The sequence below is a fragment of the Ornithodoros turicata genome, chromosome 1 (assembly GCF_037126465.1).
Source record: "Ornithodoros turicata isolate Travis chromosome 1, ASM3712646v1, whole genome shotgun sequence".
Classification (NCBI taxonomy): Eukaryota; Metazoa; Arthropoda; class Arachnida; order Ixodida; family Argasidae; genus Ornithodoros; species Ornithodoros turicata.
In genome coordinates, this window is record NC_088201.1 from 38,726,514 (window position 1) to 38,748,295 (window position 21,782).

Genomic DNA, 21,782 nt, shown 5'->3' on the forward strand with positions numbered 1-21,782 from the left:
TCCTCTGTCCTGCTGTCCACGTCTGTACGCGGCTCATAGCCACAGTTGCTTCGCGGCGCTAACACAGAAAAAGCGTCTGGGGAAAACCCAGGAAACACACACAGACAGCAGAACCGGCGCTCGGATTCCAACCCGGATCACCTACTAGTCTTAGCGTGGAATGCCCTTATTGTAGCCATTAGGCAACGGGAGCTCGTGTCGATAACATGATGTCCGAAATACCGTGTCTACCGCACCCAATCAATGGGTAAGATTCGGAGCCATGCACGTTGCCATTGGTTTTGGTAGGTACGGTAGCTTCGCGGTCTACTACTAGAGAGTCCGTTGATAACGACACCGTGAAGCTACCGTACCTACCGGAACCAATGGCAGCGTACATGACTCAGAATCTTATCAGTTGATTGGGTGCGGTAGACACGGTACTTCCGAAGCCACGTTATCAACGGTCTACTAGCACTCACTGCTCTCTCTTTTCCAGAGAGCGGTATTGGGAACGGAAACAGAAACGGTATATTACCGAAACTGGAGTTGGTAAGAGTAACGTAAACGAAAATGATCGGCTGGTATTGGATTCCAATAATGGCTATTACTGTTATGCGATACTTGTTACTTGTTACTTACTGTTGTTTTTATTGATGGTCATGATACATAATAATGACCTCATCATGATACAAAAATATGCAAAGAGATATCGATACAACAGACTGCAGACATAGCACGAGGACACGAGCCATGCAACCTCAGAAGGACGTCTGGTTAGCCACATCTAGTTGCTGCACTCAGCTTGCTCAATTGCCTGACTGGAATTTGAACTGGGCACTGTACACGGGGAAGACATGTTTCCACATACTTTTTTTTTTAAACCTCGGGAGATATGCGGATATCACCGAAGCGAAATTACTTGTGTACTGTGTGCACGGGATTCCGAAGCATCACCTACAGGCAAAAGGGAGTGCTGACAGAGATTAAAGGAGCATGGAAATGATCGGAATAAAATATGACGGGAGAAGTAGAAATTATGATTCTGAGCCCTGTGATACATATTCGCACAAAAAGTTTGAGCGTAGCGCGCAATCCTGGAGCGCGAGGGAGCTTTGAATCTCGCGGCAGAAATGCCCCCTCACTCGGCTGTCAGCCGCTGACGTCATGTGACCGCGCCGTCTTTTTCTTTATTTTTTGCGATTTCTCCGGCGCGCGCTGGCAAGCCGACCGGGAAGGAAGCGTTGTTGCTCATCGGACGCCGTGCGAAGGACAGGTGATGAATTGAACACTCTTTAGGCGACACGTCTGCTCTTCTCGACGAAACGTTTTATGGAGTTGGAGGCTAAGTTCCTCGAGCTTCGATTTCGCCACACGAATGTACCGGAGGCTGGTAAGTGATGCTGCTAAGTGTGAACGAACATTCGGATTGAAATATAATGCTTCTTCTTGTTTACAAATGCATAGTCATGAAGACGCGGCGCAGTGACCAGTGTTTTCACTTGAAGATGTTGCTGACCATCATGACTTCTCCGTGTTGTGGTCAACACTATGGGCTCTGAACCGCATGGACACTGGCATCTCTGAGGCGAAAGAGCGGACCGATGAACGCATAGCTGTGTAACATTGCGCTTACCATATCTTAGTGATAGCAGGAGCGTAACGTCTCCACAAACACTACAACATGAATACCAAAATAAAGTTAGTAAAGTTCATCTGCTAGCGATCTGTGGGAAACCCCAAAATACATGGTCAAATAATCATTTTCTTTTTTGAATGGTCATACGCAGAATACAACACTGGCACATGGAATAAATCTCCAACTGACAGGAACGTATTTAGTCGTATCACATATATATATGCTGCACACACAGGCACAATACTGTTCACTACTGAACGACACCTCAGCACAATCGGGACAGAAATCACAACCGCGTACGATCCACCTCAACCCGGGCCGTCACTGCAACACAGAGGCCTGGCTACACCTTTTACACTGCCCGCAGTCTTGTTTCATGCAAAACTTACGAGACAAATCATGTAAGAACGCAAGTGAATGTCAAACGCAAATAAATAGCAACAGCGTCTCAGTCGGTAAGTTGCCATGATTCCAGAGCTAGCAGACGATTCTGGCGGGGAGCGGACGCTTCCGGCAGCCAATGAAGTGCTCGGACGCCTGACGTCACCACACGCCAGACTCGGCTTGGGGGAGACTGTCGCCGCGGAGCGCATTCTTCCAAACTAATTTTCTCAGGAAATTCGCGCTTTTCGAAGGAAATATTTTCCGTAACAGTTTATGAAGGTAGTATGTTCATATCAAGCGGTGAAAAAATATATGTTCCAAATGATTTCCATGCTCCTTTAAAGGGCTATCGGCTCTCTGCTTACAGTACCATAATAGCCGTTCCATTTATAGAAACAGTAACGGAAACAGAAATATTTCGGTAACAAAATGGAGACAGTACCCTTCCCTAATATTTTCCCATCAGCACGTAACCAAAAGATGAACGTATTCTGGCAGCGTATATTACAAAAAAGGTAAGCCTTGGAAAGCGTATTATTCTGCAGATGGCGGTTAACGAAAAGTGAGCGACTGTGAATGCCGTGCATTCTGGCCGTTGGTGAGGCTTCAGTGTTCTGTTGGTCTGTTCTGTTGGTCCTAATTGTTGATTTAGCCTCTATGATTTGCATTACTATGTTACTCTGGATTACGGTTAGTTTTCGGAGCGTCTAGCGGCGAACTTCGGTTTTCTTTCTTCTTTCTTTCTTGTACTTTCTTTCTTTTTGGCAGTTATAGTTGCAGGGTGAGGTATCACAACCTGATTGTGGAAACTCATTGTGTACTGGTACTAGTTGGAGATATGCAAAATCACGTGCGACACATTTTTAGCGATTAGGAAGGTGGCGACATGTGCTACGTTTCTGAATATAATATTTATTTCACTTGTTGACCAAATGTGCATAACAAGACCGAACGAGGTACGTACTATATGTGCACTATTCGTAGACAACTTGACGGGCATTAACTTATAGCAACCTAACTGAGGCCCGTTAGGAGTACATGTCCGTTGTGAAGAGCAACGTGGCGGCAGGACCACTGTCGCAAGAACTCTTTCTCGCCCAACAACAACAACAACAACAATATATATATATATATATATAGCTGTGTTCTAAGTAGTCTGTTACAAGCTGAGGCACCATGGAAAGCCTAGGACGCATCAGCCGGTTCCTCCTATTCTGGGCTACGGCTGTGTAGCGAAACTTCCAAAGCGTAAAAGATGTCATTACTATAGTTAGCTGTTCGAACCTTGTTCTCATCTGTTGCATCGGCCGATACCGGAAAAGCGGCTACACACGACTGTCCACAGCGTCTTTGCCGTGACACACTCTCGTAGCACATGGTCGCTGTTCTCCTCGGCGCCGCAGTTGGAAGATGTGGGGCTGCTGAGAAGACCCCGTCTGGCCATTTTTTCTTTCGTTGGCAATATCTGTCAACTAGCCTTCCAGAAAAAGTCACTCACTTCACTGTTCAGACCAGGCAGCTGCCTCCCCTTCTTGAACCTGCCCAATTGTGCGTCGCTTTGTTCGATGCTCTTTTTGTGGAAGAGTTCTCCGCATATGCGAGAAACTGAGACGTGTTCAATCGGCGGGGGGGGGGGGGGGGGGGGTCCGGATCTGGCTACGTTTCTAGCAACCAATTCGTTCTGTCTGGAATTATTTTGTGTTTTCTTTTTTGTTTTTTTGAAAACATGTCGGAAAACGTCTGCACGGCGAACTCATGTACCGGATATCGTGTTATACGGTGGTTACCGGTCCCATAATCGTGTTACGTTGTTCATACATTTTCAGCTCCGGAAGTCATATGTATATACACATTGATGACGCTTGTCAATGGCGCACGTACTGTTACCTCGGTCGTGATTTCCGATGTGATGTGCTACTGATTAAGACGGCTCGTGTCATCCAAGTTGAAGGCCATAGGCTCTGTACAGTATGATTTTTTTCCTCTCTCTCTCTCACTCCAGTCAGAATGAAGTCAGCTGGGATCAGGGATCTAGAAAAATATCTAGAACTGATCGATCGAAGTGACGGAGGAAACGGAAGAGGGGTATGTGGAAAAGGAGATGACATCAATTGATGATTCGTCAACGTTACTAGTGGAGCACTGAGATGACCGCCGAAATGTTTTTTTTTTTTCTCGTTTTTCGGTGCAGATTGCTCTTCAACGAACATAATGAGTTCCCGCGAAAGACTGATGAGCGTAGGTGACCTACAGAGCGAGCGCGAGGGCTCCGTTCCGCACACCTTTGAAAAAATCCTTCTCCTCGTGAAAATAGCGCATCGCAGGACGAGAGGACTTCGTGACGTATCCTACTCCCCTCACGTGACGAGTGACGCACAGCGGCACAGCTCAAGCACGTATAAACGCCGCGTGAGCTGCGAAAAAAAAAAAAAAACAAAGAACAAGGCACGGAGCCTACAATACGTCACGCGAGAATCGTGTCGGCCGTCTGCGGCTGCTTTCTCCGACTGTCTTTTGTAACTTCGATTGCGCAGCTATAACGCACCGCAGAGCGAAAATATTTTGCATGGTGACTCCTGGTGGACAGCATGACAGGTGAGGCAGGATTTCGAGCGACGTTAAATGCCACTTCATTACTCCTTTAAAGCTATGACCTTGCTTCCGCAGTTGGGATAACAAAATGCAAAAGGAAACAATCTGCGAAGCAAAGGGAACAAGACGTGCAACGCTTCAACTTCGAGGAAAGCGATGCTCCACACATGTCCATGTCTGGAACAGCGATACCAGGAAATACCGTTTAATATAGGGAGCCTACATGCGGAAGTCCCGTATGTAGACTCCCTACTGTTTTATTCGAAATGCCCTTTGTAGAGGAGAACAAAAAACGTTGGTGTTTCGGTTTCGTACTAACACGTGATACGCCTTTGTCGATTCCTGCGTTTCGTAAGAGCAGCAGGTCGCGTGCTGTCAATCGCCTTGTCGTCTTGTTTAACCCGAACAACGCGCCGGGTGCTGTAGAGGCGTCTTTTGATGCTCCTTCACCCTATTACCACAAGAACATTCTCACTTACGAAGGATGACGCGAACAACTGCTATGGCTAATATTTGTTCGCCTTTTTGGGCTTAGCGGTACGAAGTAGTGAAGCAAGCATATCCACATGAAATGCCGACCACAAATAGTCTCTGTGAAGCAGATTGAGTGTGATTTGACAGCAAATGTGTTTGAAGGGATGGATAAGCCTGGATAAGGGGGGGGGGGGGTAATGACCTAGTGTGTATCGCGGTCAGCCACCGGAAGGCTTTTCGATCGTCAAAAGTGGATCGCCTTGTGGAGGCTCTGGTTTGAAATAGAGTTCTACGTAGTACACCTGATATGCTGCATATGCACATCATTCTGAACGACGCTTATCAGAGGACCGGTCTCGGTGGATCAGTTGGCAGCGTGTTCACCTACTGATCCCAAGGTTCCGGGTTCAATCTCGGCCGAAGACGCCAGCAACTTGGCGGCTGGGTGCAAGTTGCTAGATACGCCGTCTTCGCCGTGTGCTGAGATTTCAATGCACGTTAAGGAACCCTCAGTGTGGCGAAATTAATCCACAGACCAACCGCTGTGGCGCCGCTCATGATCATAGTTGTCTCGCGACGTAAAGCCAGCCACGAATTATCAATTATTATCAGCGGTGGCTCATTTGAATGTGGTGTCACGTCCATTTATCGCAGGATCCCTGCTAGGGGGTGGTCGGCGGTACAAGAACAGTGGAAAAAGAAAATTGTGGCAAATGCAGTTAAGAACGAATGTGTCCTGCTTAACTACCGCGAGCAATGCGGAGTTGAGTATCGCCCATGGCGATGAAACACCCCAATCATCATCATCAAAGTAAAGCTGTTGTTGCCTTGCGATGCTACTTTTTTTTTTTTTTCGCATTATCAGGCGTCACGACGTCGCTTAGCTTTCGCACAACACCATCGTCGGGGCAGGCTTTTTGAGTTTATCCACCAGCTTGCCTGCGCTTACTCCGTTTTATCACTTGTTCGTTATTCACACATGCACGGCGGTAATTTTGCTAATAATGGACGAAAATTGGTAACTTCACATAATCCACCTGAGATTTTGTTTCCTCTTTCACAGACAAACCCAAGGTGCATCTTCAAATAGGCAGTCCATTTCGAGGCGGCAACGTTCAAGAGGGCACCGACGTCTACTTCGAATGTATGGCGGACTCTAATCCACCAGCATCTGAGATTCAGTGGTTCAAAGACGGTTCAATTGATCTGGCGTCAGTTCCACCTGGTCCCAACGGTACCGACGTGGTAGTGGTTTCTGGTCGCTTTCTCGCTCTCCAGAAACTTACGAGGTCCCTTTCGGGACATTACGCCTGCTCTGCAACCAACTCTGAAGGCACAGCTACCAGCAAATCTGTTGCCTTCAAAGTTCAACGTGCGTATAGCTGCTTGTTCTTTTTTCCTCCCTAGCGTGTATCGTGCACGTATTAGGGTAAGGTGGGGCAAGATGAGACAGAAATTTGCAATTGAATATGGAATTCTTATATTTTTCGTATTTTTCAAAAGAACTAGCTGTAGGCACATTCTCGGAGGTCTAGAGCTTCCGACCTGTAAATGCAGAGCGGACGTAGCCGATCTAAAATAAATAGAGAACAAGAAATTCAAAAATTCAGATTGTCTCAACCTGCCCAAACCCTCGGGGCAAGACGAGACATCGTGTGGGGCAAGATGAGACCCGCCGTGGTGGTGAACTAATTTTTTGTAATCCAAGCAGACAAAGTAAAGCCCGTGAGCCGCTACACAACCCCCTTGAACCCACCGCCCACATGGTGTGCATTAAAATCACACAGAACCCGGTGCTATTTTGCTCCACCGTCCCTTGCAAACAAGGCACCGTCAGTCTGATGTGTCGCTGATCACACGCTTTTGCGTGCGCTTCTGCTTTGCTGGAAATATCCTAGCACACAGGAAAATTTGCTGGAAAATCCTAGACAATATACAAAAAAAAATATCTGAGGAATAAAGCCGCCTAATAGTTGACTTATCCGTTTCTAAATTACATTAAATTGAAATTGCATTAAATTTAAATTACATTAAATTGTCGCGTCCTGTCCCGTGCATGTCATCGAATGCATTAATTTTTCTGTTGAACACCACATAACGAAGAGTGCCCATATTTTGCATATATCTAGATGAATGAATAAAGAAAGAGGATGTAGATTTACATTGACAAAAAGTCTGCGAAACGCTGCTGCACAGGTGAGAAGAAAAAGGATTGCAGAAAATCGCGCCTTTTTGGAGGGTCTTGACCCTTTACGTTCCAGGCAGAAGTAACCGATTTTTTTTCTGTTCAACGCATGCACCAATCCGGACATTTCTCACGTGCAATAAAGCTGACATGCAGAGCCACCTATGAGTAAAGTTTGAAGCGCATGGAGCAACACGCGGCGTCGAGCAAAAAATGTCGAGTCTTGCTCCGTATCTCATCTTGCCCCAGCTTACCCTAATTAGGTCAGGCCTTTTGCTAACCCTTTATAATGCGTAATGTTATTTCGAGTAATTAAGTTCGATAAAATTGGCCAAGTAAAAGTGTCCAGTTGTCTGATAAAAATTCGTCCAAGTCTGGACGAGTCTTTTCAAGTCTTATGGCTCTACATTCTCCACAGATCCACCAGCGTGTGCCCACGGTGGTCCAGTCGTGTACTCGGCATCTAGGCACGAACCTGTTCGGGTTACATGTGAAGTGATTGCGGAGCCTCGCAATGTGTCGTTTCGATGGGTCTTCTCCAGTAATAACCGAAACCGAGATCTTGTCGACTTCGAAGTTATTGATCCACACAAGAGTATCCACCAAACGGGACATGATCACGGGCATCGCAGTCAAAGTGCAATGTTAACAGTCGCTTCAGTGCTCGAGTACACGCCGCAGTTCCAGAGTGACTTCGGAACCTTGCTTTGCTCAGCGCAGAACGTAGTCGGAGTGCAAAAGGAACCATGTACGTTCCACGTGGTCCAAGCAGGTGAGTGAAACTATTTTTTAACCCCATTTCGTGCTCATACAACGTCAATGATGACGAGCATCTTATGTTATCCAGAGTTTACCCTGCATGTACGTAGTCGTTTTAGTTATTCTGTTCAAGCTCTATGGTGCAAAAGCCGCATTCTCACATTTGTACGTCACCGCTCCACCACCTATACTTACTGTAGCACGTCCCACATAGGACGCAATCCAGATATTAGCGAGTTTTAGTAGATTGGAAGGTGTTGACGGTGGTGGCGATGGTGGCTTTGAGGCCGATTGCCGCTGCTGGCCTCACATCAGCGTCAACAACGTCTGGGCAGCGTCATGACTGTATAGCTACCAGCGGCATGACGGAGTGGATAAAAGCGTTCACTCGTTGGTGGGTCTGGCAGGTAGTGGGTTCGAATCATACCACCGGCTGTGCTCTCTGAGGTTTTTCCTTGGTTTACCTTCAATCTCTCCAGACGAATGTCGGTACAGTTCCCCCTGAAGCCGGCCCAAGATGCATAATAACCCCCTGTATCCCACTCCTTCCTGCTGTCCTCTCTCTCCATCTGCCCACTTGTCCACCGCCCACTGCTTGTATGCCGTTACGTACCATGTCATAGGCAGTGTTGCTTCGCGGCGATAACATGGAATAAAAAGGACTAACTGAAGATGATGAGGTGATGATGAAAAGATGAGGGTGTGAGGTAGGTAAGCTCCGTGGTTGTTCCGCGCTCTACAAGTAGATAACCGAGTTGAACCTAAGTCATATAGAGGTCTTCAAGGCAGCCTCGCTAAGCAAAGGAAGCGTCCGAAAAACTCTGGGTTTTCATGCGCCCCGCGGAGAGCCAGCCGCTGGATAATGGCCTATAAGGTAGCATCAGTATCATTATTACAGTCTGCGGGAAGTGGGAGGAAGGCGTTCACGATAGGGGTTCTGGGAACGCGATAAGCAAATCGCACCCTTGTGGCTGACGTCACATTGCTGAACTTAGATTTGACAGCGTTCTTTATGGCATTGTTTTCGTAGCGTGCATCCGAATGATCCTATTAATGCAACCTGCTATTAGAGAGTGAAGAGTGTTAAGACCTTTTCTAACATATAGCAGCGCTACAAAATAGCGCGCCAAAACTGCGCGGACTGTCATCGGACGGTTCCCACTGCAAAGCGACGCTAGCGCTATAATTTAGCGGAAATTCGGTGGTCGTTTCCGGTTTCTCCCATCATGGCGCCTCCGGAGTTCGACAGCATGCGAACGAGCAAGTTCCATCAATTGGAGTTGGTTCCATCAAGTTTTTAGCGGTTTGCAGCACCGCGAGGAGGAAAACATGGCGCTATTTTCTGGCGCTATATAGCAAATCACTATATTTTGGAACAGCCCTTTCGTAGACTGTTGATAACGTCATCGTGAAATTATTGTGCAGCTTGGGACAAAAGTTTACGAAACACGGCGCTGGCGTATTTCTTCACTGGAGCGGCCCCCTGCTAGCTATGGGGAAGGGATCGAATAAGAAATGGGTGTCCGGCTATTCCATTCATCTCTCAGTATGTGTGTCCGCCCATGTTCGCTGCAAGGGTGGTGCTCCAATGGAGAAATACGACACCGCGGTGTTCCGTTAACTTTTGTCCCAAGCTGTAAGTACCGGGACCAATGACAGCCTGCATGACTCAGAATCTTATCTGTCAATTGGGTGCGACAGATACGGTGTTTCGCAATCCACGTTATCAACGGTCTACTAAGTTTTAGTGGATCGTTTTTCGTCGAACGGTTCGCGAACAGTTTCACGGACGACCAATAAGGAGGGGAAGTGACTCAGAACACAGTCATATGATCGGTTCGTGGCAAAACCGTTCGCGAACCGTTTGAGAGAAAACGATTCACTGAAATTGGCTAATAGCTTTAGCAGATCGGAAGGTGCTCACGATAACGTTTCCGAAAACATAAGCCAATCGCCTGATTCGTTTTGCAGTGTTGGGAATAATTGCTTACAATTAACTCGTTACTGCGACTAAGTTAATAGAGAGCGTTAGTAGACCGTGGCCTTCCAAGCACTGTATCCACCGCACCCAATCAACGAAGAAGATTCTGAGTCACGTACACTGGTCATTGGGTCCGGTAGGCAGGGTAACTGCACGGTGACGTTATCAACGGTCTAACAACACTCTCTGTTTGTTTTTTTCTCTCGTTTTCAGGAACTCGTTCCTTCTTAGGCAACTTTGTAACTCGGGGGAAGTTCCTTTTGTTCAATTCTGGGGCACATGTAATGCGAGCTGCATCCTCCCTCTCTGATGACACGGCAACCATGTGCGTGCTGATTCCACGTGTACGGTGCCTCGTCACCGCCTCCCTTTTTGCGTTGCGGATTTAGTTTTGGCCGTGTATTCGGAGACTCAGGTTGCGATCATCGTACCGGCCTGCAGTGTATTTCTAATGGCGGAGGGCGCAGTGTAGCTAAAATATCACACGGCGCGGTTCCACGAAATATGGGCAGAGGATGGAAACTCAAAGAACTTAAAATACCGAAGCTTTTTGTGATCGCCCTTGACAAAGTTGATTACGAGAAGACAATCATCAATTGCAAAGAAACTGTGGCTATGAGCGGCGTACAGAGGTGGACATATGGAGAGAAGACAGCAGGAAGGAGTGGGGAACAGGGGGTTAGTGTGCGTCCTGGGCCAACTTCAGTGGGAACGGTGCCGACTTTCGTCTCGAAAGTCTTCGGAGAACCCAGGGAAAACCCTAGACGGCACAGTCGGTGAGAGGAATCGAACCCACCACCTCCCAGTCTTCAGCACGACCTTGGCTACCACCAACGAGCGGAACGCCTTAACCCGCTCGTCCATGTCCCTTTGTAATATAGTTTTGGCATATCAAAACTATGATAAGACATAACACACATAAAACACAACCCATTGTTACATCAAGATCTGAACTACTTATAGGAAGTTCAAAAGCTAAAGAGTACATAATATGTAGCAGGTAACTTCAAAGTAACTCCTTACTTTTACAGAGTAACTTGGGAACTTCAAGTTAATTCGTTACTACTTTAGTTACATTTTTTACGCAGTAACTTAACTTGCATCGAGTTCCTTTCAACTTCCTCATCTCTGCTTTTTAGTATTTTTTTTTATTTGACATCTTCCCTTATCGTATAGTTTTTGTAGTGTGCTTATGCTCTACTAAAACTCTCTAATTAATTATTGGGACGAATGGCGGACGTTTCCGGTCTCACCATCGTACATCAACCAGAGCAATACGCAAACTAACCACCGCAGTTTCCACAAATCAAATTGCACCGTGCTGGTCATTGCGATGGTGTTACCATTTGTTGGCCTCAGACGTGTGAACAGCGTTACAACCGTTGCTGGTAGGGGTAACCAAGATTATGAACACTGACGGTGAAAATTCGACGCACAATATGAGAGCCTCACAGTGTCAATAATATGCAAGGTTTCGTTAGAGCGATCTCCATTCCGGTCACGTTTCCCCAACGGAATAAATTCCGAGTTTTCACCGGTGTTTCGGAAGAAGTACCATTCTGGGATAGGCTACTATATCTAAGGCACAGTACAAGAGTCGCACCTTTTTAGGCTGTGTTTAATAGTTTGTTTTCTGTCATCAAGTTTATATCACCCACGCGCGGAGCCAATGTTATGTAGCTGCGAGTTGGTGAGCACAGGCCCAGTTCGCAGCCTGCGAAGCGCTTTCCATGTCCCTACATGGGTCTTGCGTGCGAAGATCTAATCAGTCGTTCTGTGTAATTGTATGGAGCTGCACTGCCCTCAACTTCCCTCACAGCTCAACCATGCCTGGTTCAATCTGGGAGCAGCAGAATTCATCCGCGGTGACGCGTTCAATCTCTCTCTCTTTCTTTATTTCTTTCTTTCCTTTTTTTTCCTCACAACTGAATCCACGCCTCAAACGCTGGGCTTACAGCGCACGACACGCTCGCGCGCAGAAATGTGTTCATAGCGGTGCCTACATGTCTACGGTCGTATATTTTTTGCCATGTCGAAACACCCGACACGGGTTGCTTGGATGCCCAGGAGAATGCAACTATAATTTTCATTATAAAATGGAGCCATAAATATGGTTTATACGTGAGCCTGTTATCTAATTGATACCCCGTGGGATATGCGTTCCGTGCTATACGTCGCCGCCTGCCCCGCTGCCGTAGCACAGATCCTTCCTCTGGAGAATTGCACCAGCGGCTACCACATTTTGGAGGGCATCCTTCGGTCCGCGGTAATCCATAGGGACATGTCCACAGTATGCTACCCTTTAGCTTCCTTTCCCTGTGTCTTCGTGCTGCTCGGAGCCGCCACGCATTAAGGCACCAAAAATACAACGCTTGGCCCTCTACTCTTTCTCGTTATTTCACTGAAAAAGGAAGCCGAGAGCGTTGCTTCTAGACGAAACATATCCCATCATGCTGTAGACGTTTGTTACTACAGTGCGTGGCTTCACAACTGAAAACTAGGGGCCTTCGAAGTCGAGCAATTTATTTTAAATACAAAATAGAAATTGCTTTTGCCGAATGCAGCATGGAACAGCGGAATGCTGAAATGTGAGAACTGGCGCTGTGTGTCTTGCAGTTTTTCCTCACTTCACTATTGGGGCGAGGAGAAAGGTTTTTGTCACCGGCAACGGGTCGACAACATGTAAATAGGTACGACTGGTACGACACATGGTCGGACATGGAAGATTCTGGGCCTGCTATGCTCCCTTCACACCAGTTCGTATATGCGCAGAATAGGTTGCTGGTTCACAACGAGACTGGAACAAACCACTGACGTTTTTTTTTATATCGTACTTCAGTGTTTCACGTATGAAGACGTGCGTCTTTCTAGAGCGTCACGTATATGCAGCTCTACCATGTCTCCGTCCATTGTTGTCGTTTGTTCAAATTTGTTCATAAGATTTGCAACAAAAAAAGTCGTAAATCTAGCTTCTATGAGGCCACGACTTTTTTTATTTATTCTTGGGAGACCGTTTTGCAAAGAATTGTGAAAGAATATGCTTTCCGAATACAGCACGACCATTTTCGAGACCAGGAACTTTTCTGCCCTTTGCCTGCTGCCGCAGTGCCTGCAAACCTCGTAATATTTATTTGTTTACACGTATTGTCAACCCAATGATCAAAGCATACCCAATGAACAAAGCAAAATACCTCGCAGTACTCTTACACGGCACCAGCAATGCTCAGAGACTGATGTAACGATTGAGAAATCATCGTCTAAGATAACACCGGAACTCACTGTTACGGAAAACATAGAAACATACACATAAAGTCTAGGGCTCACAAAATGTCTGTCTGTCTGTCTGTCATGAAGTCTATGGCTCCGCGTTCATCATCATGTCCACATAAAGTCACACCAGCTTTGCCAATGGCGACAAATAGTAGATGAAACTGTGTGCTTTGCGGCCAAAGAGAAACGGCAGAACACGCAATTTTCTCGTGTAAGGTACACGCGTCGGTACCCGCAATGAGTTTTAGAGCCGGCCTCAGTTGTTGACTTGAATGTGGAGAATTGAAGGAATTTGGTCGGCGAGTGTGCTAAACATTAAGGAAGATGAGCTCACCGTTTTGGTGGCTCATCTAATAAGTCAGATATACAATTAAGCTCACAGAGTAATAAGTAAAGTTGTTCTCTATGTAATCGCTGAGTAACTCACTGCACTTATCCACCAGATTACTATTTGATAATCTGCCTTCGAGATATAGGCATGATTTTCCTCCCGAGGAATTCCACCCCAGCTCTGATATCTTTAAATTCTCTTTCTACCCCAAAACGGTGCACGATTGGCATCCTGCCGAACAAACCGAGCCCCATATCATCTCACACTTAGATTCACAATAAACCAACTTGGGAGATAGCGTATCCCTTATCACTCAGGCCGCGTGCCCACATGCGGAGAATCTGCGCGGAAACGCGAACGCGGCGCGGAGAACTCTTGCCGCTTGGCGGGAAAAGCCACCTCCGCTTTCCGCTTTTTGGCGGTCGCTCAGTGCATGATTTTTAGCGGCATCCGCGCATGTTCGGCCAATCAGGAAGTAAACGGAAGTTGCGTGGGTTCTTCTTTTCTTCCCGCACGGAGAGCATTGTGACGGCGTCGTTGACTGGAAGGTATGTCGCAGTGATGCTCACGTTTTTCAGCCGGCGAATTTATGAAGGAAATTAAATGTCATTGCTGCCTACATTATAGCGCGTTGCATTAAAATGACTTTTTGGGGCCGACACTGGAATAAAATTTGGGAGTGCAGGTAAGTAAAGTGTAGGATATTGACTGTCATAGTGTCAGAAAGGTGAAAGCTAAACATTGTTCAGAAGAAAAGAATGCGATATCGTCACAGCGAGTTGATTTCGATTGATTGTTGATTTCGCAAAAGCTCAGATGTAAGAACGGAAACGTCGTTCGCCATCTTGTCAAGCTCTCGCTGTGGAGAGTTGCGGGCGGAGGCAGTATAGCTGTGGCGGCATGCATACGCGTCCGCTTGCGGCAGGCGGTTGCGCACATCTCTACCGCATGTGGGTACGCGGCCTAACGCGACACCGCCCCGTCGGGAGCCTCTGTCTCGTCGAAATACAGTGAATCCACTTGGGAATACTTCGTTATCTTTTACACTACTATTCAACCAGGGGGCTTGATCGCTTCATCGTCATTACGGTCGTTACAAGCTAACGAGTGGCGGGAAATTCAAAACGGCGGGCGGGAAATTTAAAAAGGTGGGCACGTGATAAAACACGTGCACGGCGCTCTTCGCGCGATACGTGAAGGCCGTGGTACACGTCACGCGCACGTCACGTGCCCACCTTTTTGAATTTCCCGCCACTCGTTAGCTTGTAACGACCGTAACGACGATGAAGCGATTAAGCCCTGGATGAAAAGCCAAAACAACAGACCTTGTTTACTACGCCTCTTGCATTAATATTAAGGACTATAAAGGGGATGCGCCATGTCCCTTTTTCTTGGTCGATTCAAGTTCTACACTTCCAGTCCCCTCTCTCCCCAGCCGGCCGACGTATGGTCTAAAAAGATATGGTCTCAAAATTGATCCACATATACCCCACTCTCACAAGATGAGTGTATGTTACTAAGGGTGCGTTGTAGTTCGTCTTGGTCAGTTGAACTTGTACATATAACATACGGCATGGAACCTGACTTGTACATCCGGTAGAACCATCAGATAAATTATCAGTAATAACTCAGGAAATGACTCAGTAACATATGATAAAATAGCATAAATGCAGGCCAGCTGGTGGAGGAACTCTGTACTGGAAGGCCTGAGCGTGGTCACACGAGCAAACGACACAACACAGACGCTGATCTTTCGCTGGGGCCTCTACCTGTCATTCGATAAAGCAGAACTGGTAACATTGCACAGAGCACCCCGTCTGTGTGTAGCTTTGCTCACATGCATGGTGATTTTTCGCAGTGCTGAGACGCCTGCACTGCTCCCCGACAGCTTTTGCTGTCTTTAGCGGTTACTTGCCTCTTATTATTATTTTGCTTGTGATGAACTTTTGCCCACGGCCAATGTGGGTGACTGTTTTTGAATGTGCACGTAGCGGCCTGCTTGCATCTTGCGCTTTATCTCACCGTGAATAGTGTATTTCATTGTCTTGGAAATATCGCATCTGTTCTCCAATATCATATGTCACTGAAGGAACGACGAAAATGACATTTTATACCGAACAACATCTAAATTTATGTGTTTATACTTGTATGTATATATATACATATATGCTCATGGAACGATGCGACAGCACCAGAGGACACGTGTTTCGCCGTGTTTGCGGCTCGTCAGCTCTGGGTAGCTGCGCATCGTTCGGAATTGGCGAACCAGGGGTCGCTCAGCGAGCGATATACACCTGGGAGGGTGACTGAGCACTCCTCAATGCCACAGTGCAAGCCAGTGAATTATAATGAGGGGGGGAAAGCCATTAAAGAAACAAGTAAATGACACTAGATGTGTTTGAAATTCAAAATTACAGATTAAGATGGCTTCTATGGCTGCACGCAGAGAAACAGATACTCATGGAACAATCGTTCCATGAGTATCTGTTTCTCTGCGTGCAGCCATAGAAGCCATCTGTAATTTTGAATTTCAAACACATCTAGTGTCATTTACTTGTTTCTTTAATGGCTTTCCCCCTCATTATATATATATATATATATATATATATATATATATACTAAGGGAAAGTAGCCGAAACTCTGTTGCTGCAGGAGAAAAATATGTTTATAAGTTGATCGTGCCACCTCAGCCGAGGACGGCCGTTTCGTCCTGCTTGGGACTCATCAGCCCGACGCAGGAACGTAGCTTTGCATCCATGCAAATAACCATCTTTCAAATTTATCCGGCGTAACTTGTGACAACTCTTTTGACGTTATCTGCTGATGTTGAAGGCAACCGACATGGCAACGTGCTGGGTGTTCGTGTTCATCTTTGTGAAGCGAAGAAATACGCTTATCTACAGATGCGAGGCTTCGGAAAAAATCTGGACAAAACTTGGCAAAAACGAAACGTGTCTTTCTCGCTTTTTCCTCGGCATCGTAAAAATTGCCAATATTTCCAATCCGGAAAATAACAAGTATCAGGTTCTGACAAAATATAATGCATGAACGAGGCCAAAATTGCCTGTTTAGTTCTTCTAGTAGTCAACCATTGCACTTCCTTTTTTTTTTTTTTTTTTTTTATCGTGAGTTGGCTCGTTACACCCTATATTTTCCATTTTTGAGATAGACCAAATAAAAGATCTGCTATGGAGGGGGTGTATTAGGCTCGTGTGCACACGCTCGTATGCACAGGCGGCTCCGTCGACCACTGTTCCAAAAGTGCACCTGCGCCCCGTATTACATCCCAGCCCTTAACGTACCCTGGCGAGGTATTTGTTATATTCGTCATAGTACGCAGCCCTCTGGGTTGGCGCGCTTTCTTCCGTCGCTAGGCACCGAGGACGGGCTAGCTTTTCGAAAGGAATTTGCTGGGGAGAAAGAACATAAATGACCCTGTGCGCAACAAAAATACATAGCTGAGAAAATGACTTGTTTGGGTTGAAACAAGTTTGTGGTTGTTTGGGTTGAACACCTCCAGAGCGATGAAAAAAAAAAAAACAATTTATAGTGCCTATAATGGCATTTTTAGTGCCTCTTATAGGCACCTAAAACAAGTTTTTGTCCTGCCTAAAAATCCGGCTACTATTCTGCTATGTAACATTTCCCTGAAAACATCTAATTCAAAAATAAGTACTTAATTTTAGAGAGTTATAGGGTAATTAATTAGATAGATTAGGTAATTAGGATAGTGATCTCGCAGTTGCATACTTTCTTCGACAGAATGTCCGCCTGGCCGTATAAGCCACATGCAAGAACGGCATCTTTGCGGTTCTCCTAGCTTTCTAATTAAAATATGTGCAGCGAATAAAATAAATACCCTGTAGATTCTTTCTGTAGGATCGGGTGAGGATAATTTGGGTACCCTTACGTACGTTTGGTTCGATTTACATGAGTAAATGGGGGCAATGTTTCGCTGAGCGAGATAACGTTATTCTTGATTGAAGTGGAAAATTATTCATCGTCGCCGGGACGGATCGAACAGATCGAACGAGATGAAATGCGGAAAGGGAAGAATGAACGGAGCTGGCACTGATATACGTATACGTGAGTCGTACCTGGGCTCGCATCTGTAGACAATTCTCTCTCGCTTGTCTAGATCAAAAACGCACGACTGCTCGGGAGCATCATTATTTGTCTACTGCTTCTCCTCTTTCGAGGGTATACATGGTGTTGGCTTTAGGTGTTGGGGGCCTCTTCTGAATCACGCGGAGGATTGGCGCCGTGCTCTTTAATTTTATTTTTTGTTTGTTTGTTTTCTTCTTCTTCTTCGTACCAAAGCGCTCGAGTTCGCACGTCTACACTCGGCCATCCTAGCATGGTGTCGTCCCGAGAGCACAGTACAGAACACAACACAAAAACTCAACTACATTACAGTTCATGAGTATCTGAAGGAACGCAAAATATATTCAATAACAGAAACATCGTAATATATGAAGATATGAAACTAAACTTCACTGTCGCTGGGGACGTCGTCGCGGTCCTCCTTAGTAAGCTTAAACAATTTCCATTTGACTTGCATAAGCAGTCGTAGTGTAAGCCGGACGTCTTGAGTTTGCCGGCACACGAAGATTGGTTACACGGTAGGTGTCCGCTGTAAGGACTTCTATAACAATGAATGGTCCGCGGTATTTCGGTCGTGTTTCGTCGGTTGTCCAGTGTGTGTGTTGGGAGTCGCTTGATTACTACGTCACCGACCTCATAGCTCGGTGCAGTGGTGCGAGGTTTGTCGTACATCTCCTTATTCTTTTCCTTCTGCGCCTTCACGGCTTCGATGGCCTCTTCTCTTAGTTCAGCTGGCGGCACGTACTGCGGGATCGGCACAACGGTGTTTAGGCTTCCGGAATGAAACACAGGGGCGTATCCATACAACAGTTCGAATGGTGATTTGCCCGTTGCTCGGCTTGTCGCAGCATTGATGTTTCGTTCGACTTCGTCAAGATGCGCATCCCAGTCTCGGTGAGTGACATTCTTCATTGATGTCGCGATTGCCGGAATTAGAACGCGGTGAATTCTCTCAACCTGTCCGTTTGCTTGTGAGTGTTGCGTGGACGTAAGACAATGCTTGACGCCGCGAGATTCGCAATAGTTCTCAAAGCTTCTGGACGTGAAGCAAGTGCCTCTGTCCATTATCACCGTCTTGGGTTGCCCGTGGCGGTTGATGAACTCGTTCATGAACCGCAAAACAAACTTTATTTCGGTGCTCGGGTACGCACGTATCTGCACGAACTCTGTGTGGTTGTCAACCAACACGAGGAGCACTGTGTTTCGGCGACTACTCCTTACAAATGGTCCCAGGTAGTACATGTGCACAACCTCGAATGGGCGCGTTCCTGGAGGCATAGGATGCAACTTCCCCTGCTGTTTCCCTCCCGGCTGCTTGTGGACAAGACATTAGATGCAGTCCTTGATGTAACGCTTTGTGTAACTTTGCATCTGAGGGAACCAGTAAGTACGGCGAATGTGCTCCACAGTTTTGTCTACGGCGAAGTGACCCGCGAGGTCATGATGCTGAATAAAAATTAGCTTTCTCATCGACCGAGGGACGACGAACACGGCCCTTTTACGGTTTCCGTCCTCCTGTACTCTGTACAGAATGCCCTTTGAAAGCTTATATCCCTATATCCTAGAGTTCTCTAACGGGCTTCTCTGCTGTTTGGGCTTACTCAAAGCTTCCATTGTCATTCGAAGTTCCTCATCTTGCGCCTGTATCATGGTTATCTTGTCTTCGACAGGGACCGTGTAGTACACCTTCCTTGTGCATAGCTCACGGCGTCACATTCGCGGTTCGCACGTCATCATGTTCATCTAGAGGCGCACGACTCAAGGCGTCTACTTGTGCTATCCGTTCTCCAGGTCTGTGTTTAAATGTGTAGCTGTACTCGATCAGTTAGTCTAACCATTGTGCTACGTGAGGTCTGATGGATGTTGTTTCTCTCATGTGGGCTACAGCGGTACAGTCTGTTACGATTGTAAAATCAATTCCAAGGAGGAACGGGCGCAGTCTCCCTACGGACCACACAAAAGCCAAGAGTTCCAGACGAGTAGTATTTCTCCCCTGCTACGTTGGTGCGCCGGCTGACGCAGTACACGAGATGCCATTTGCCTTCCGTATCCCTTTGTAGAAGGAGACCCGCAAGGCCTTGTTGGCTGGCGTCTGTGTGCAATTCTGTTTCAGCTGCTGGGTCGTACAGCCGTAAGACGTACCGGCTTTTACACCAAGAGTTCTCGGAACTTCTCGAAAGCCACGTTAGCTGTCGCTGTCTCCTCAAAGTCGCTACCAGAGCTCTGAAGTCTGTGTAGCGGAGCCGCATGCTTGCATAACGCGGTATGAATTTTCTGAAGAATCCCGTCTGTCCAAGGAATCGCCTCACCTCCAAGGCTGTCTCTGGCGTCTTGAACTTTGAAATTGCAGCTAACGTGTTTGTAACAGGACGTGTCCCTTCTGGTGCCAGCACAAATCCCAGATACTCTATGCGATCAGCCGCAAAAACGCACTTTTGCTGGCGCAACGTCAAGTTTGTCTTTCTTATGGCTTCAAGAACCTTCTCTAGCTTTTGAAGCATCTCAGTCCAGTCGCGCGCGGCCACAATAATATCGCCCAAGTAGCAAGACTGAGTGGTCCAGATCAGTGGTCCAAGTGCTTGTGCAATCATTCTCTGGTGCACTGGTGGTCCGTTGGCCAGACCGAAAACAATGCGCGTTGGTTCGAAATGCTCAACTGATGTGGTGAATGCTGCCTTTCCCCGCGATTCCTCTGCCAAAAGAATCTGGAAATACCCGTTTGCTATGTCGAGCACAGTGAACATGGTGTGCCCGGAAAGGGGGTCCAAAATGTCATCTATAACGGGGAGTGGAAATAGATCTTTCACTGTCTATTTATTCAAACGGCGATAATCAATGACCATTCGGTAGTCTCCATTCTTTTTCTTCACAAGCAACACTGGGCCACAGAACTCGGACTTACTCTCACGCATAAGGCCACATGCCTTCAATTCGTCAACAATACCGCGTATAATTGCTCGCTCATGATGGGAGGCACAGTAGAGGGGACGGGAAACAAGCGTACTTCCGTGTATCTCCGTTATGATCATCTCCGCGACAGTGGTACACCCAAGCTCTTGCATGTTCAAAGCAAAGCAATCTCGGTACTGATTAAGAATGTTGCAAAGTTCTTCCTTCTCGCCAGAATTAAAGTATGGTCCCATGTGCCGCCCTCGCCCGACGCCTCCAAGCCTTAGGCCACCACCCCCTTTCGCTCGCTACACTCCTCGGGCCTGTCCCGCGCCCTGGGCAACGGGATGTTGCCAATGCACTCTTCGAGTATCTCAAGGCCACCGAAATGATGACCACCCTCTGAAGCACAGGCGGCAAGCCTCACCGCCCGCAGCACATCGTTGCCATCGCGGCTTCTCCCGCACCTGTTTTGTTTTTCTTTCTTTTTTTAAAAGGAGTATCAAGCCGCCACTTGCCTGGCTGACATCTTCTTTTGTGTGAATAAACATATACCCCCCCCCCCCCCCCCCCCACGTTAACGTCTTTTGCTTAGATGGGTTCTTTTTGAGCACCTTCGTTGACGATGCACACATCAGCATGGGGAGATACTTCTTCCACTTCTGGTTCGCGCAAAAGTACCTATCCCGCCTCTAGGGCTAGCCTTGAGTGCCCGTGGTTTGTCACAGGTACCAGCTGTTCTTCCGTACGCCCAGTCGATATAGCTGGCACGAACTCCACCGTCAGGGGTGGTATCTCAACTGATTCTTGAGCACAGATGATTCTTCTACGTATGGACAAGTCTTCCAAAACTTCCTCGAATTCTGAGGACTGTGTCTTGTTGATTAGGAGCGAGGCTACCCCGTTTCGGATTAGCACTAGGTTTGGGGAGTCGATTACGTCTGTCCCCACACTCACATCAGGGACAGGTAAGCAGCTGGCCTCAACGATAAAAAAGCGAACTTCTGGAATGTCTATGTCATCGACGCAAAGATCCGCGATGATCTCACCGAGAGAAGTCTGGCTTCTACCCGCACCACGTATGGCCTGGTTGAGCAATCGCTCCTTGTTCGACTTGGGGGCAAAACTAAGCTTCACGAGACTGATGTCAGTCCGGTATCTAAGAGTGCGATGACTTCTCAGCCGGACACTATGA

The 21,782-nt window shown here is 47.0% G+C and overlaps 1 protein-coding gene across 1 annotated transcript in view; it reads left to right on the plus strand.

Moving 5' to 3' along the window:
* LOC135378033 (hemicentin-2-like) overlaps window positions 1-21,782 on the plus strand; it is a 470,485-nt gene that overhangs the window by 243,251 nt on the left and 205,452 nt on the right. The window contains exons 7-8 of the mRNA XM_064610861.1: window positions 6,132-6,440; window positions 7,672-8,025. Coding sequence (XP_064466931.1) covers window positions 6,132-6,440; window positions 7,672-8,025 — 663 coding nt within the window. The remainder of the gene's footprint in view (window positions 1-6,131; window positions 6,441-7,671; window positions 8,026-21,782) is intronic.